We start from the raw sequence: 18,665 nt of genomic DNA on the forward strand, positions 1-18,665 counted from the left end.
TGAGAAAAATCTGAAGCTTAACTGGAGCACCGTAGAAGCTGTACTGCCTAATAATAAGCGTGCCACCATCACATAGGACATGAGCTACTCTGACTCTGGTCTACACGTATCGCCTCGTTAATTGCACCGCGATCAGAATAGTGTCACCTCGTCAAATGCACCACCATCAGCTCTGAATTTCTTTTGAAATTCAGAGCCACGTACCACATCCGGAGCTTCTTCTTCTTCTTCTCCTTCGTCGGCCTGCATGCGCCGTACACCACACGAGTCAAGTCCACGCAGCCGTGGCCACGACGAAAGATGGCCACGACCACGACCCGCCCATGGCCATGGCCACCCCTAGTTAGTTTAATCACGCTTGTCCATCATCACGGACGCTAAAGCCGATTTTCACCCGGGGTGGCCGGCTGCGGTGAACGGCGAAGCGGCGCCACCATCCGTGCATGTCCCCCCACCAAATGCCCTCTTTTTGTTAACATATGTAGACCCACTAATTAAACCACGATCGCTGCTAGCTAGTGCGCGTGTGAGGCGCCACAAACACGAAGGCTGGTTAATCAAGTGCCGCTTTGCATCCGATGGCATTAAGAAACTCGATCGCATCATGGCGCCACCCCAGCGGCAGCAGCAGACCGGCACCCTCCTCCCTCCGGCACATGCACATGGGTGAGCGGTAGACCAAGACGGCCCGGCGCATATTTAACAGTCTCCTACGCCGGATAGACATGCCTTTCATCCATCCCGGCTAGCTTGTTAGCCTTTGCCTTTAGGCTTTTGGCGCAATCAAAATTTTTTGTTCCATGGATCCGTGTGCTTTTTGTTGTTGCACTGAACGAAAGAAAGAAATCGAAAGAGTGACCGTGAATTCATGATGGATGGAGAGATCATGAATGTGTGCGGTCCTGGGGAGTTGATGATCATGCGCGATGCGATCACACATGTCATTAGCTAGTAGCTCCTGTGGAATCGATCGATCGAGGATCTTTCTTTTCCGTGCGACGCGAGGCTAGCTTGCTAGCTAATGATATGTGTGCGTGCATGTGCCAGCGCGCGTGTTTGTGATGCTGCTCAATGCTCATACTGATACGCGATCGAGATCGGTCGGGTCGATCGATCCGCGGGTCAGGTGTTTGGTATGTGTGTTCTTGTCAGCGATGGGTCGACGGGGGTAGATGGGGGCTAGTTAATTTTACGCCGGTTTGGTTTAGTGGAAGTCGTGCACGTAGCCGAGGCTATGCCGAGGATCGCTCAGTTCGTTCGTCGCGTCCGCCTCCTTGGTGGACGTACGTACGCTGGTGCTCTCGCTGGCTAGCTACATGCGATAATGCCCGGCCCGGAGATCGATCGATCATCAGCTAGTACGTGGTTGTTGGTGGAGTGAATGAGTGAGTGTGGCGACCGGTGGACGCGATCTTACTCCAGTTCGGTTTGGTGCCACTCGTTCACGTAGCTCAAGCTATGCTTAATTTGTTTCTTGCATTGGCTGGCCACTCCATTAGCTCCTTAGCTTTTGGCTAGGGTATCAATCGAGCGCGGGCTCGTGGCTACACGATGGCGGTCTAGCCTGTAGCAGCTAAGCTACGGCGGACCGGCGGGGAATCGTCCGGCCGGCCGGGGAGGTCGACCGGTGCGGCGTCGCGTCTCGTCGGCCGCTGGATCGATGGAACGACGTAAAGGCGGACACGTGTGCGTCTCGCGCCCCGTCCCGTCGCCGTCGTCCATCTCCTCGCCGCGCGCTCCCGGCGGGGGAGGGCATGGAACCAGCCTATCTACGCGAAGCGCGCACCGGCCCTGGGCTGTGCGCGCGGCCGGCCTGTACTAGCTAGGTGCAAAAAAAAAGGGCATGCACGAGAAAAGGAAGGGAGGAGGGACGCGGACGCATCGACGCGACGGACGAGCGGCCATGGCGCACGGCGGCACATGCATGCGCGCTGCCAGCTCTTATCGTATCGCGGAGTGGATCAGTGGATTATCACGACGCCAGACGTGGGGGTGGGGGGCATGCCAGCCCAGCGGCGACACGCACGTACCAACGCACGGTGCCAGAGGAGGCAGCGAGCGATACGCACAGGCACAGGCATTGTTGGGGAATCTATGTGGCCGGGCCGGGGCGGGGCGCCGGGCTCGCCGGAAAACCCGTGGACGTACGCGCGTGGCACAGCTCGTCCATGGCGCGCAGGCAGGGTTCAGTTGGCACGAGCCCGGCCACGTGCGGCCAGAGCCCGGAGACCGACATGTCGACCGACCGACCGGCGTCCGGCCATGGCGGCAGGGGCACAGTGCCACACGAGGGTTCCTCCAGGGCCAGGGCCAGAGGCAGGGACAAAAACAAAGGAGCACCCCTCGCAGGAGAGGAACCGTGCGTGCGTGCATGCATGAGCATGGCAGCGACATGGAGATCACGGTGCTGGCACAGCGGACGCCACTGCCACTGCCATCCATACGTGCGTGCGTGCGTGCGTGTTGAGGCTGCCGCGACCGGGCCCTGCCCATGCACGCCCGCCCCGTCCGTCACGACGACGCACCACAGTGTACTAGTACTACTACCAGCTCGTGGCCGGTGCATGGTGCATGTGCGGAGGCCGGAGGCAGAGGAAAGCAGCCAGGGGGGAAAGGCCAGGAGAGTCCATGGCCCCGGTCGTTTTCTCCTGGGCAGCAAGCTAGCCGGCGTGGCCCGGGGCTCAGCCCGAGACCACCCATGCGTCCCGGCGTCGCTAGCTAGCTAGCTGGAGCCCGAGCCCGTACTACAGTAGAGTGACGTGCGGCCAAATGGATCCGTCCCGAACGAACGAACAGGTTTGAACTGACCGAGGTCCGCATCGGCGGCCCCGCCACCGGCACCACGCGAATCTCCAGCCCGGCCAGGCCAATGGCACCCCTCGGGCGCCGAGCACCATGCAAGCAACCCGGCGGCCTCGTGATCCCCAGCGAGCAGAGCAGCCAGCTCCTGCTCCTCTCGCTACCTGCCGCTAAATGTTTGGTAAACTATGGCCCTGTTTGTTTAAAAAGTCCTAGAACTTTTTTAGTCCCAACTAAAAAGTCTCTAGTCTCTATCTGTTTATTTCCAGGGACTAAATATGGACTAGAGGATAATAAATGACGTGCTAAAAGACCATGCTGCCCTTAATAATTAACTAGTACAGACTAGTACATATACATAAATGATAAAAACAGAAAAAACCACTTGTTCATTTGCCGATAGAAGTCCCAGTTCGGCACTTCGCCGCATTGGAATCTGCCGCTAATAATTAACTAGTACAGATTACATAAATAATAACAATAGAAGTCCCAGTTCGGCTCCTGAAAAACCACTTGTTCATCGCATATAGAAGTCCCAGGGCCAACAACACTAGAAGAGAACACTTGTTCATGCCAACAATTGTTCATAAGAACAGAAATAAGCTTGTTCGTAACAACCAAAACAACACTAGAAGAGAACACTTGTTCGTGCCAACAATTGTTCATAAGAACAGAAATAAGCTTGTTCGTAACAACCAAAACAACACTAGAAGAGAACACTTGTTCGTGCCAACAATTGTTCATAAAAATCGAAATAAGTGAGATTACATGAGCGAAGAACACTTGTCCATAAGAACCGAAATAATATATTATTGCTGTTTCAAGCTCCACAACCCATCAGCGACCCAATTTCTAAATTGATTCATAGCAGCACTATCCATCTCATTGGTTGAATCATTTGTTGGAGTGGTCGTTGGCACAGGCAATGGTACATAATTTTCATCTTGATCACACTTGTCGAAATCTATATCAGCTAGTTGACTTTCTCTAATAAAATTGTGCAGTGCAATGCAGGCCACAATGATTTTGCTTTGTTTCTGTTGTGGATAACTTGGTAAGTGAAACAAAATCCTCCACTTGTTCTTCAAGACTCCAAAACACCTCTCGATGACATTTCTAAGTGAAGAATGGCTGAAATTGAAGTGCTCCTTTTTTCCTCTAGGCATTGTGCCATCACGGTACTCCTCGAAATGATAGGTTAACCCCTTGTATGGTGCAAGATAACCAGGTCTATTTGGGTATCCTGAGTCCACAAGATAGAACTTTTCAGGTGGAGGTTTTGGAAACTTGTCACCAAATCTGGATCGGGCATCATTGAAGACCCTCATGTCATGCACCGATCCTGGCCAACCGGCTAGGACAAATGTGAATCTCATATTAAAGTCACACACACACATCACATTCTGACTCTTCTCCTTATGTCTATTCCTATGCTGGACAGCAGTGGCAACTGGTACCATGACTTGTATGTGTGTCCCATCTATTGCTCCAATGCAATTGTCCATAAATGGTGCATACTTTCTAGATCTTAGTTTTGAATGCACAGTTTTGAATTGAGGATTTGTTGGCTTGATGATGTCTTTTGCGAGCTTGATCAGGCAGGCTAAAACCTTATCAAACTTTCTTACAATTGTGTCCAATGACCTAACAAATCTGTTTTCTGCTTGTCTTAGAGATTGAGGGGAACCAACTATCCACAAAAACAGGCCTAGAGACTCAACTGATGACATTCTTTTGGTGGACTTCAAACCATAGGAATCAACAAGCGCACTATGCAATTTCTCAAAGACTGGTCTATGCATTCTAAACATGTTGTAACAGGAAGTTTTGTTGCCTAGTGTTGTCATAACCCAATCATGCCCAGACTGTATTGGTACTCTTCTAGGTCCTTTGTTACAGTAAGAGTCCAAATGGTACATACCAACCATGCAGGCCATCTGCAGCATTCTTCTCTTTCTGTTTTGGTGCATCAACAACATCAGTGCTTCATCATCACTACTGCTCCCATCAGCACTGCTGCCATCGTCAGCACTGCTGCCATTGTCCTGAAACATGCAAACATTAGTACAAATTGTTCATCATGCACCACCTCTTCAAGTAGCAAACATTAGTACACCCAAACATTATGAAACACAGTAACATGCAATGATCATTTAGCAAGGTCGCACACTACAGGTCCATTACATAGTTATTTTGGAAAATAGAACACTAGTACAGAAGAACACTAGGACAACTTCTTCATCATGCACCACCTCTTCAACCAAGTCAGTCTAGCATCATCACTTGTAATGTTCTCAAATATGACTCTGTTTGCCTCATCTGCAAACAGTTGAGTTGCCATGAAGTACTCGACACTTGTTTCTTCTGCACCACATTGAACCGCCAACTTTTGACAACGAGTAATGCTCTCCTTAGTGCTGTTTGATTTATTCTCTCTTGCCTTGTCCTTTGCTTCCTGCCTTTTGTTTGCATATTCAGTGATCATCTCAGAAGTGTTATCACTATTGATACTGTTGATCAGCCCTGTCATTAGTTTCACCATTGGGCTCTTGTGTTTCTTGCCTGGGCTTGTTGCTGACTGTTCAGCGCCGCTGCTTCCCCTCTTCCTGCTGGTGGTGCTCATTGGACTCTGCTCATGTCCATCATCGGCAGCATCATATTCTTCTTCCTCTTCATCTACGGGCACATAAGCTGACGATCCATCAACTGCCACACCTTGGAATAGCTCTATAAGCATATCCAAATACTTAGGATTGCCAGCCTTGAATTTTCTGACATCTGGTCTTTCCTGCAGCATTAGTTAGGTAATTAGGACAAGGCTAACTAATGTAATCAACTGTGAGCAATTCAACTGTAATTTGCTGAATGATGTACCTTAATTTTTTTTGTCCACCACTCACTTGATGCGGTTATAGCCCCGTCTCCAGTTCGGCCACAACCAGTTTGCTGCCCCAACCACGCCCAAGCGCTATAGAAGCTCTTGAGTTTAGTTAAACAATTTTTGAATTGCTTGGTAGTATGGAGGAGGCCGGCGCGTTCATAAAATTTTGTTTTCATATTATTGTAGGCTCTAGTTGTCCAAGCACCATTCACACAGTGTCCATCCCTAGCTTCCTCACAGGCAATGTTACAAAATATCATAATATTCTCGTCTGTCCAATCAGCCTTGGCAATGTTTTTCTAAACAAAAAATAACAAATACACAATTCAAACAAATTGGGTGGTGAATTCCATATACAAATATATTCGGTGGTGAATTCCATATACAAATTTAACTATATCTATTTACAGCAACAGAACACATGTACATGAATTTGCACAACTCAGTTACAAAAAGTCTTCTACACCCAGATACAAAAAGAAGATGAATCTGACAACAATTTCTACAGTCTTCTACACCCAGTTATATTGGTCTACACCCCAACTATCCAGTTTACAGCAACAGAACACATGTACATGCTGTGCTCGTAGCATCAATATGGAACTTTGCATACCAATAATTTACTGCACTTTTCATACAAATGGGCACTCGAGCACAGCATCATAAGGATGGCACCAAAATGTTGATCTACTAATTATAAGGCTGATAAGGATGGCACCAAAATGTTGCATAACTGGCATGAAAATCTTTTACTAGCAAGAACACATGGACATGAATGTACAGAACTCAGAAATTTACCTCTCCAAAAACACAGTTGTCGTCTCCATCTTCAAATCCTTCACTGTCGTCTACATCTTCTGAAGGCACGGCAGATGACGATGCACGTTGCCGGCTTGCAACTTGAGAGATTGAGAATCCCCGTCCTGCGACGCCTATGTTGCCGGCCGATGAGACCCCACGGGCTCGACCTACACCGCGTGCAGTGTCCTGGGGCACGGACCTCCCACGCCCTCTGACGCCTCCGTCACCAACAGCTGCGCCCGGGGCGACGAACGGCCGCATGTGAGAGCCCGATCCACCTCCAATGTTCAGAGACCGGGCGCGGCCTCCTCCACCCTGGGACACGGACCTCCCACGACCACGTCCAATCGGAGGAAGACCATGACCGCCCGACTCGCCACGGAGGAGTTGCTGGTACGAGCCCAAGTCGGGGTAGTCGTCGACGTTGGTGTTCAGATCGAAGAAGCCCATGCCCCTCCCCAAATTTCCGCCCGCGGATGAGCCCTGTGAAGCCTGGTGATGGGAGGGGACCTGAGAGAAGTAGTGAAGACCATCGTCTTCATCACCGTCCATGGCGGCGGCGGCTCCGGCCAATGGAGGCGGGGCACGGGCTGGAGATGGAGGTGCGGTGCGGGGGCGGGGAGCGGCGGCGTCTGGAGGTGCGGTGCGGGGGCGGGGACGGGCCGGAGATGGAGGTGCGGTGCTGGGGCGGGGAGCGGCGGCGACTGCAGGTGCGCTGCGGAGGCGGGGAGCGGCGGCGACTCCTGTGCGGGACGGGGCAGCGAGCGGGAGAGGATAAGGTGAGGCTCGGTGGGGGCAGGGCAGGGAAAAGTCTCAAAAAGACTCTATTAGAGGGACTTCTTCTTTTTAGTCCCAAAGGCCTAGTTTAGTCCCTAAAAGTCCCTTCCGTTTGGTAAAAAAGTCTCTAAAAGGGATTTTTTCTAGTCCCTACACAAAAAAGTCTCTGTAAACAAACACCCCCTATGTTATCTGTTGGAAACCAGGCTTGTAGGTTCAAACAGTGCAGGAGGCAAGATTATGCGCGAGCGACGCATCTTGAGCTCGACTGGGCTTTTTGAGTTCTTCTTTTTATTATTCAGTTAGACAGGTAGACCACTTTGCGTGCTATTCTCCAAAGTGAGATCAAACTTCATGGAAAATTGCCTGGTTTTCTATTCGAATTTGCATGCTTTTCTACTTTTCTCTCATCAAACATCAAGCACCTGCTCCTTTCACAAAGTTCCTCTCCCAGCTGGTTCATCCAAAACTACTTTCTAGTACTCCCTCCGTTTCAAATTACTTGTCGTAGATATGGATATATCTAGATATATTTTAGTTCTAGATGCATTCATTTCTGCGACGAGTAATTTGGAACGGAGGGAGTATTACGCAGTGATGCATATATTCTGCCTTCTAAATTTCTTTGGGTGTACCGTGTCGTCGTGTCCAACTATTCTGTTTTTCCTTTAATTTGGTACAGTGAGCACACAACTTATATATATCAGGGTTTAGATGCACCAGAATTCTGCCCACCTCGCCCGTGATTCCCAGCTACGTACCTCAAAGCTACTGCTGCTCATGTTCCGCGTTAATTTACGTTATCGCTTCGAAACCACGCTAGTAGTAGGTTCAAACAGTGTTGGCGCTAATTATGTGTGAGCAAGCACTGTGAGCCCCAAGCCCCGCCCCAAGGATATTTATAATTTGAATCATGCTGGTTTGAGTGTCAAACAACCTTTATGGTGACTCCGTGAATCACAAGATGATGTGTCGGCTCAGTCTCTAAGGGGTGCTTACAAGGATAGAGTATGCGTGCGCGTGCGCGTGTTCATAGGGTGAGTATATGTGCCCATGTACAACTGTCTGCATTTGTATTGTGTATCCGTAGCCCTGGATATTCTGTTGAATCAGACTTTTCTGGCTAGCGAAACAAGATGATCTACTCGTGCGAGAAAACTAGAGACTTTCTGCTCCTTGGAGATAGCATTCTTTAGAGATGGTTACTATAGAGCTGGTCTGATTTGTAGAATTAAAAACCATAGAAACTGTTTTCTCTCTCGAGTATGTTGCACGCAATTTTTCAAAAGGGAATTCTGCGCTCAGTCTAACATCGCAACAAATTCCCTGATTGTTTTAGAAATTTCTTCCAAGTTTTTGGTGATGTTACAACCAAAAGTACTTCCGCATGTAGTGGTTTATACATTTTAAATTCCTTTAGCATGCAACGTGTTCTCATGTCCAACTGTTTTATTATTTTCATTTATGCGCTATAACAGAATCCTGCAAAACAAAAGGCCCCAAAGGCCGATTTGACACGCTGGAATACTTATAGGAACGTGCTTTCGTTCATGGGGAATAAAATGGCATGTTGCAAATCTGGTTCCAGAGGTTACAACAAACGAAAAAATCCATCCAAAAGGTTACCCGTCCATCGTTGTACAATGATCAAGATTATGTGCGTACCATCACTTTTGTAGTGATTTAGAGCATGGAAATTAATAGATCCCCATGTGTACTTTATCAATATTTTGAATAGCGCGCTACAAAATATAGCGAGGCCCTTCTCTAAATGCTACACAAGTTATAGCGCGCTAATAGCGTGCTATATTTCAAAATAGCGCTTGGAAAAAAAATCAAATATATCTAGAAATAAAGTATTTAAGCAACTAAAATTTTCATAGGAGCAAGCAATATATGCATAAGGGCCAAATCCAGTACATAAAAATAGTAAGTCTCAAACATCAACACTCAACAGCCATAGTTTAAGAGTCTCTAACATGAACAGCCACCGGGGCAGCAACAATACAACACAAAATAACACACGAGTTTTAAGATAGTCTACATCAATAGCCACCGAAGGGGACAACATTACAACATAGCACAATCAAATTATTTAGAATCACTCACTGGTAAATGCATTTCATCATCTTCCGATTCAGAAGAAGACTCAGCTGATTGCAACTCATCATCACGATAAATAGGAAGCAACTTCTTCTTCTTCCTAGGACGAGATTGAGACACTATCTTTCTTTTTGATGGAGCAACTTCTCCTTCTGATGTTGATTGTGCAACTTGTACATCTTCATGTTCAACTCCTGTTTGCACTCCTTCAACAGACACAACACCAGTAATCCACTCATTACCTTCATCTTCTACAACATCTACAAATGTGTGGTCCTCAATTGGGTCCCTGTTTTTCATCCCTCTCTTTTCCTTTAGTTTGGAGTTGAACTTGATGAACACAAGGTCTCTCATTTTGTCATGAAGTAGCCTACTGCGTCTTTTTGTGTGAATCTGTAGGTGATGGGATTAGAGCATTGATTTCTTAGTATGAAAAAACAAGTAAACAAATGCAAGAAAAGTATGGCAAAGATACTGGGTTGTCCTTCTAATGTGACAATAAACAAGTTGACATATGGCATGCATTTTTCTGACCTGCTGAAAAACACTGAAATTCCTCTCACAAGCCGAGGAGCTGCATGTCAAACTCAAAATCCGCATCGCCAATACCCTGAGATTCGGTGCACTTGACCCATGATTGGACCACCAATCAGCTTCATTAAGAGCAAAAATCGGAGTTAAGAAACCATTGCAAGTTCTGATATGAGAATGGAGAAAAAGTTAAAATGTAAATATGCACCTGGATCAAAGTTTTTGTTTTTCCGCTGCCTTTTAGCAATGTCTCTTCCAAATGACCCCTCTTCACCTTGATATGCCTTAAGTTCATCTGTGATTTTGTCTTGAAGGCGAACATCTTCCACCATTTTTCCCATGCAACTGACAACCCCATCTTTAAATGTTGGATCCAACAAAATTTGTAGCTTGTTTTCATAAAAGTAGTATGGATTTAAGAAGTATCCAGCCCTATGTAGTGGCCTCTTCAATTTGTTGTCCCATATTTTATCCACTATATCCAACACTTCTTGAAAACAAGATTCTTGTTGTTCATTTTCAAACTTGGCTGAGATCTCTTTCTTTGCATCCAAAAAGGCGCCGTATATGAATCCCATAGCTGGTACATCGCTGTCCATTCTCCTTAGCAAGTTAGCCAATGGTTCAAAGAACTTCACAGCAATATCTACTCCTCTCCAAAAAAAATCAGAGCGCACAGTTTTGTTGGCTTCCCTTCCTTTAACCTTTTTTAGATAGCCCATTTCATCAAGTTGATCTGATCTAAGTAGCTTCTGGAGTTGCTTCTTGTTATCCAACATGCTCTTCAAGTTTAAGTATGCTGTAGCAAACCTAGTAATACCGGACCTAACCAGATCTTTCCCAAGGAACTCCCTCATTAGGCTCAAAACCCTTGTGTGTGCATAAAGGAAAACAGTCACAGCTCTAGCTTTTGTAATAGTGGAGTCAACTGATGGTAGCTTACCGACGTCCTCTAGCATCAAATCAATACAATGGGCAGCACAACCATTCCAGAATATGTTGGGCCGCTTTGCATTCAACAATGTAGATGTTGCTTGATTCACACTTGCATTATCAGTCACCACTTGAACTACATGTTTCTCCCCAATCTCTTCAATGCAATCATCTACAAGGTCAAAGATGTACTTGCCATCTTTCTTCACAGCTGAACAATCAAAAGAATCGAGAAAAACCACACCATATGCACTATGGACTACCAAATTCATTACCCCTCTTCCTCTTATGTCGGTCCACGCATCTGTCATGATTGTACATCCAGTGAGCTCCCAAGCTTCCCTATGAGCCTTGAAGGATTCCATCACTTTCTTCTTCCTCTTCTTCAAGAATGGGCCACCCATTTCATAAGGACTAGGACCTGGCAAGTCTTCACCGTATTGTCCAATTGACTGAAGCATAAGGGAAAAGCTTGGAAGTGTGACTGAATTGAAGGGAATGCATGCTTCATAGAAGAACTGGCATATGTACTCACAAGCACGGTTCCTTTTCTTCAATCTCTCCCCAGTTGTCAGCTTTAATTGAATGCTCTCACTAGATTTTGCCTTCCTTGCAGCTATAGCATCTTCAGGTGATAGTTGGCAGAATTTTTCCATAGGCCCACCTGAGGATTTAGATGTTTTGCCTCTCGCAGACTTAAGCATAACAACAGAATTTCTTCTGCCATCCTCATCACTTGAACCTTCCCCCTCTGAGTGGCTCAAGTCCACTTCACTTCTAATCCTCTTCTGCTCTGAAATTTTTGATGCCTTTTTATCACCCTTCTTTGTCAAAAACTCAGTCATTTCATCCCTTACATCAGCTGGCACTTTTGTACAGGGAACAACACCGAAAGTTGGAATGTTTGCAAGGTGGAGCTTGATTCGAGTAATACCATTGGTGTACACATGATGATAGAAAATGCACTTCAAAGAATTCCTCTTGTTTTCGTCAGGACAAATGCAATATTTCCATCCTGGGTCTTTTGATTTCACATTCACAACGGCAACTTCTCCTTGTACCGTTGATGTTGCGCTTGAAGCACCAACGCCTACAATCAGACAAATTATATATCAAATTAGCAATGCCTACGTCTTCAGTGCAGTACATATATCTTTAGTATAGAGTAAAATCGGCCCATCCAAGCATTAACACAAGTTACTCTTATTACTATAGTTCAGTTCAGTACTATATGGCCTGATAACTCAGATACACACAAATATACATAGTTAATTAGTCAAACTGTAAACCATATTGAGGAAATCAACATCTTTCTATGAATATACAGGGATCTCCTTCTAAATCCTACTTCCCTTTGTTGGTGCTCTTGTCGGCATTCATCTGGTGGTGCTCTTGCCAGCGGCATAGCAAGAGACGGGGAGGGCATGGAGATGGCTCAAGGGAAAGTGGGTATGCGACAGTGTGGATGCTTGATTACCTGGTGGTTGACTTGCCAACGGTGTGGTTGACATCGCCCGTCGGTGTAGGATGGAGTCGAGATGGAGGACGCTGCCGCGGCAAGATGATGCTGTCGCCGCTGCTCAAGATATTGCCGCCGCGCTGATGACTAGATCTTGCCGCTGCCTGCGCTCACGACCAGATGTTGCCGTCGCCGTCGTCGTCGCCGCCACCGCCGCCGCTCATCTGGGCTAGGAACTGGGAAGGGGATGAGAAGTGAGAACTAGGGTTAGCCGGTTAGGTCTCATGGGAGAATAAGTGAGAAAGCTAGTGGTCGGTCGTGGGTTGGTTTTGGGCTTTTGGCCTGCTGGGCCTGCTGGGCTGCTCAAGATATTGCCGCCGCCGCTCATCTGCACATTGTAACGTTGTAACGTTACAAAGTTATAGCGTGTGTAGCGCGCTAATTGCGCGATTAGCGCCGTAGCGTCCGATTTTGCCAAAACGTAACGTCTCCCTTCCAAATATGCTATAACCGCATTATAACGGCGAAATAGCGCGCTATTCAAAATATTACCACAATGAATTTGAATTCCGAGCATTCTTTTACTTCAATAGGTAGTACATTATTCCCCACACACAAAAAAAAGAACCACCAATATAAAATTTGGTAGGTTCTATCGTTATATTGAGTATTGATACCACCAATGATTGTCATCCGACAGTAACATCATATGCTCCATTCAAGTACGTACATTTCCATAACCAACATAATTATTTCAGAATGTTCTTTTGATTTTTTGGTGGTGTAACCAAAACTACTTTGTCATGCAGTAGTGTCTGCCTATCTTTTTTTACTTCATTTATATGTTACCAGAACCTTTTAAATCCATTAACAAAAAAGAAAAATCATGAAAAAAAAAATCAAAGGTCGATTTGACACACTGGAATGTTATTGGAACATGTGTTGGTTCCTGGAGAATAAAATGGTACGTAGCAAACCCGGATCCGGAAGTTGTTAACAAATTGAAGAAATCCAACAAAAGGTTACTTGTCAATCGTGGTACAAGGAACACAATTATGTATTTAATAAAACCTCTTTTGAGTGAATTCATCATGGAAATTTGATAGATCCCCTTATATGTACTTTACCATAACCAATTGAATTTTGGGTCTTTTTGACTTTGATAACCAGTACCGATATTCCCCACACAAGAAATAACTATAGACAATGCATAACTTGAGTGGTTCTGATATTCTCCTGAGTATTGATGCCACCAATCATTGTCATGCAACAGTAAGCACGCCATGTTGCATTTCTATTGTTCTGTTTGGCATATTTCCATAACCAACAGTAGTGCTCCCAGCAATGGCACATCTCGGGCGCCGAGCACCAAACAACCCGGCGGCCTCGTGATCCCCAGTAAGCCGCTAACTCCTGCTCCTCTTGCGACCTGCAGCTAAATGTTTGTTACATTATGTTATCTGTTCGAAACCAGGCTTGTAGGTTCAAACAGTGCGGGAGGCAAGATTATGTGTGAGCGGGCATCTTGAGCCTGAGTGCGCATTTATTACACAATTTAATTCGAAGAGGGAGGATTCTATATGAATTTGAAGAGGGAGGACTCTATTTTGTTGAAATTGTTTTCTTTTCGTAGACCTCGCTTTATTTGTTGGATTTGAGATTATCTTTTTATTCTTTAGGTAGACTACTTTGCATGCTAGTAGTTTTTTCTAAAGTGATATCAAACCTCATGGAAAAATTCCCGCGTCTCTATTGGAATTTTCTTACTTTTCTAGTTTTCTCTCATCAAACATCAAACACCTACTTATTTTAGGAAGTTCCTCTGTGTGCTCCCTGGTTCAACCAAAACAACTTTTCGTCACGCAGTGGTGCATATATTCTACATTCTAAATTTCTTTAGGCACTTGATGCTTCTTTTATTTAGAACATGGTTAATAATAACAGCCCATATTCGGCTATATGAAGTGTTTATAGCCAACCTAATAGCTTGTTTATACAATAGTAAGTCATATTTGTATACTATGCCATTAATGCGTGGTCCACTTTTTCTATCTCACAAAGGGTGTTGGAACACGTGCTACAGCCGGCTGTAAGTTTTATAGTCAGCTTCTCTTCTTCCCCCTCTCCTCTCTCCTCCACCTAGGCAAAAATCTTATGTGGCATGTCTTATATCCCGCTTACATTATCCTATTGTACTTGCTCTTAGTACCGTATATGCTTTGAGAATCCCGATGCACTAGAATTCATTTGCTACGTGTTGCTCATGTTCTGCGTTAAAGTTTAAATTACATTATATGTTCGAAACCAGACTAGTAGTAGGTTCATACAGTGTTGGCGCTAAAAATGTGTGAGCAAGCACTGTGACCACCAAGCCCCAAGGATATTTACGCAATGTAATTTGAATCATGCTGGTTTGCGTGCCAACAAGGGGATATTATTCTTCTGAGATGATTAGTATGGAGCTCATCTGATTTATAGAACTAAATAATATATATATTGTTTCCCTATTGAGTATGTTGCACGAATTTTTCGAAAGGGAATTCTCCGCTCAGTCTAACTTCACAATAGATGTCCTCATTGTTTCAGAAAGTTCTTTCGAGGTTTTTGTGGTGTTACAACCAAAACTACTTTTGTCATGCAGTAGTCTATACATTTAAAATTGCTTCAGCACGCAACGTGTTCTCGTGTCTAACTGTTTAGTTATTTTCATTTATTTGTTATAGGATCCTGCCAATCAAAAGCCCCCAGAGGTCAATTTGACACACAGAATATTTATAGGAACATGCTTTCGTTCTTGGAGAATAAAATGGCACGTCGCAATTCCGGTTCCGGAAGTTATCAAGGAACGAAGAAATCCATCCAAAAGGTTACCCGTCGATCACCATACAAGGATCAAGATTATGTGTGTACCACCCCTTTTGTAGTGAGTTAAAGCATGGGAATTAAATAGATCCCCTTATGTGTACTTTACCATAACGATTTTGAATTCCAAGTCTTCTTTTACTTCAATAAGTAGTACATTATTCTTCACAAACGAAAAAGAAGAACCACCGATATAAATTTTTGGTGGTTCTACTGTTCTATTGAGTATTGCTACCACCAATCATTGTCATTCGACGGTAACTCTATATGCTCCATTCAAGTACATTTCCATAACCAACATAATTATTTCAGAATGTTCTTTTGCTTTCAATGGTGTAACCAAAACTAGTCTGTCATGCAGTTGTGTCCTGCTATTTTGTTACTTCATTTATGTGTTACTAGTACCTTTTAAATCCATTCGCAAAAAGGAAAAATAATGCAAAAAAAGTGCCCCCAAAGATCGATTTGACACACTGGAATATTTATAGGAACATGTTTCGGTTCCTAAAGAATAAAATGGCACATCGCAAACCCGGCTCTAGAAGTTGTCAGCAAATTGGAGAAATCCAACTAAAGGTTACTCGTCAATCGTTGTACAAGGAACAAGACCATGTATTTGGTAAAGCCTCTTTTGAGTGAATTCATCGTGGAAAATTTGATAGATCCCCTTATATGTACTTTACCATAACCAATTGAATTTTGGGTCTTTTTTGACTTTGATAACTACTAGTACCAATATTCCCCACACAAAAATTAACTATAAACAATGCATAACTTGAGTGGTTCTAATATTCGGTTGGGTATTTATGCCACCTATCATTGTCATGCAACAGTAACAACACCATGCTCGAATTGTGTTCGATCGCAAAAGGCTGCATCATGTGCATTTCCATAACCAACACCAGTTCCCCCAGCAACCAGAAAAGAACACTATTGCCCATTCAGCAATTCCTTACAAAAATCCACTGTAGATATTAAACAATGATAAAATTGGAATAGATAATGGCAAGATGACAAATATATTCACATGGAGCGCAAAAGGCCACCGGAAATGGGCTATATAAGCCCACCACCCTCCTCGCCTCTGCCAAGTGCTCAACCTCCCACGCTCTCCTCCTCCTCCAGCAGAGAAACCCAGAGCCAGAGCAGAGCCAAACCCCCAAGAAACCAGTGCCCCGCCACGTGCTCTCCCGAAGTAGCGTCGCGCATGTCCGCCATGGCCGCCACCGGAGCAGCGCTGCGGCTTCGCCTCCTGTTCCGGATGCTAAGGGTGGGGGAGCTCATCGCCGTCGCGGCGCTCTTGTCGTGGTCCTCCTCCCGCGCGCCGTCCGTGGCCGCCGCCGCGATGCGCGTCGCGGGCTCGCTCCTCTTCAGCCCCCGCTTCGTGTTCGTCCTCGGCAACGCCATCGTGCTCCTCCTCCTCGCGCTCTCCAGGCGCGAGCGCGTGGAGCCGTCCCCGGCCTCCTCCGCCGCGGCCTCCTCTGCCGGCGCCGGTGTGGAGCAGGGCCAGACCCCTGCCGCCAGCTTCGCTTCGTTCGCCGTACAAACGACGCCGACGCCGACGCCGATGCCGACGCAGGCAAGTGAAGCGCCCGTGGTGGTGATGCCGGCCATGGCGATGGCGATGGCGACGGTACCGGAGGAGGAGGAGGAGGTGGTGAAGCCGGTGGTGTCGGTGACGACGCGCGCCGCGGCTGCCGTGAGCAAGGCCCGCGCGCCGAGGCGGACCCGGTCGGAGAAGATGGGCCGGCGCGGCGAGCTGTCCAGGCGGTCGGCGTCGCCGGAGCCGCTGCCGCTGATGCGGCGCTCGGAGTCTGACAACGGGCGCAGGCGGCGGTCGTCGGTGACGGCGCGGGACGTGGCGGAGGTGGGCGTGGCGCGCGGGTGGGCCGGCACGGACGACGCGGAGGAGTTCCGGCGCACCGTGGAGGCGTTCATCGCGAAGCAGACGCGGTTCCGGCGCGAGGAGGAGTCCATGGCCGGCACGCTTGTCCTGGTCGAATAAGTTTCGTCGTCGGTGATGGTCCGGGGTTGATGGGGACCTGGTCGGAGACACTGTCAGTCACTATGTGCAAAGTACATAAGGAGGAGGAAGAAGAAGCTCTCGTCTCGTCGCTTCACTGGTCAGTAGCTAGGAGAGTTCGGTCATGGCCATGGGCACGCCTTGTTTTGTGGCGAGGCACGCACGGGCATGGCAGAGTGGGTGCGCATGGGACGGGAGCGACGTGGTTGTACCGTGGCCGTCGGATCGCGGATCGCTCGTGGTGCTGGATTTACTTACTGTAGCGGAGGAAACCATGAGTCTCAAGATGTCTTTCTCTTGTGCATCGCCGGTTCAAAAAACTTGAAATAAAACGTACTCCCTCTATAAAGTAATGTAAGATCTTTTACATCACTACAAAGTACAGAGGGAGTGTATAGTGGAAGCGGTTTGGTGTGTGATTCGAAGGGGACATGGTAAATCATGAGTCCTTTTTACACGTCGTCTCGGCCAATTCCGATGTTGGTCGAAAATTCAAAGAGAGAAAAGGGGTGCGAAAAGTGTGCGCCGGGCGGGGCCAGGATAAACTCGGGGAAACTGGAGCGAACGGCAGAGTGCCACACGACGGATCGGAATCAGATGCCCATTGCCAAGCGGATGGATAGGCTCGGCGCCACCCGTAAAGCGCGAGGCCAAAACCGCCTAGTGAGAGTGTGAAACATGGGACGACGATCATCGTGGCCCGATTGCTACCACCACATCCACAGGCGCGTGCGAATTAGATGTACATGTAGCCGATGGCATGCAGGTGCAGGAGCGAGTCTCGTCGGGTCAGACGCGCACGGGGCGTGCGCAGATCGGCAAGGCGCGCGCCCACTGTTGCGTGGAGTGTGCGAGTTGTTGCGCCCGTGCACAGACACTGTTCCCTCGCTCGCCACTGTTGGCTCCTAAACAATGGTCACCAAGCTACTAAATAATGGTCACCAAGCTACTAAATAACGGAAAATTTGGGTTTTCTTTTTTTTCTCTCTCCCACAACAATGGTCACCAAGCTACTAAATAACGGAAAACCAAGCAAAATATGCCCTTGAAGAAAAGGGCGACACAAATGCAGACACTTACCTACATGCACATACCCTCATTTTTATTTCTCGTGAATACGTAAAACTTGTGTATCAATTCAATGATAAAAGAAAAAAAAGTGATTACAAGGTATGGAACAACACACAGGACCAACACATGAAACGAATGGCGTGGTGCCCGGAGATCAAAGCACCGAGACATGGGGTGCTCAGCCCAAACATAGAGAACAACACGACAAAGCTTCTCCCAGCTCAAGCCACATAAAGACAACCAACAAATCCAACTCCACCATGGGGACGCCACGAGCAAACAAAACAACGCCTTGCTGAAGGGGAACGACGTTAAAGACGCCATCATCATACGTTCCGAGTACCAGAACCCAGGGTTCCCCCTGATGCGCGAAGAGGGGCAAAGATACCCAAAAAGGTTTTCGCTACGCTTTATATGTAAAGCAA

General features: G+C 46.9%; 2 protein-coding genes across 2 annotated transcripts; one reads left to right on the forward strand and one right to left on the reverse strand.

Moving 5' to 3' along the window:
* Positions 1-9,184: 9,184 nt before the first annotated feature.
* LOC119348459 lies at positions 9,185-10,516 on the reverse strand. Its single transcript, XM_037616574.1, has 3 exons — positions 10,101-10,516; positions 9,896-10,014; positions 9,185-9,754 (listed from the first exon to the last, which is right to left on the reverse strand). The coding sequence occupies exons 1-3, from the start codon at positions 10,489-10,491 to the stop codon at positions 9,350-9,352; spliced, it is 915 nt and encodes a 304-aa protein (XP_037472471.1). The 5' UTR covers positions 10,492-10,516; the 3' UTR covers positions 9,185-9,349.
* A 5,735-nt stretch (positions 10,517-16,251) lies between these two features.
* Positions 16,252-17,541, forward strand: LOC119293676. Its single transcript, XM_037572061.1, has one exon. The coding sequence runs from the start codon at positions 16,354-16,356 to the stop codon at positions 17,149-17,151; it is 798 nt and encodes a 265-aa protein (XP_037427958.1). The 5' UTR covers positions 16,252-16,353; the 3' UTR covers positions 17,152-17,541.
* Positions 17,542-18,665: the final 1,124 nt, after the last annotated feature.

This window comes from Triticum dicoccoides, chromosome 1A (genome assembly GCF_002162155.2).
Source record: "Triticum dicoccoides isolate Atlit2015 ecotype Zavitan chromosome 1A, WEW_v2.0, whole genome shotgun sequence".
In the NCBI taxonomy this organism is placed as follows: domain Eukaryota; kingdom Viridiplantae; phylum Streptophyta; class Magnoliopsida; order Poales; family Poaceae; genus Triticum; species Triticum dicoccoides.

Excerpts from the sequence above, each read along its gene's own strand:
- LOC119348459 (XM_037616574.1), bottom strand. The coding sequence starts at position 10,491 with ATGGACAGCGATGTACCAGCTATGGGATTCATATACGGCGCCTTTTTG. Across the intron at positions 10,015-10,100 it reads AAACAAAAACTTTGATCCAG|CTGATTGGTGGTCCAATCAT; the intron begins GTGCATATTTAC and ends CTCTTAATGAAG. Across the intron at positions 9,755-9,895 it reads ATTTCAGTGTTTTTCAGCAG|ATTCACACAAAAAGACGCAG; the intron begins GTCAGAAAAATG and ends CATCACCTACAG.
- LOC119293676 (XM_037572061.1), top strand. The coding sequence starts at position 16,354 with ATGTCCGCCATGGCCGCCACCGGAGCAGCGCTGCGGCTTCGCCTCCTG.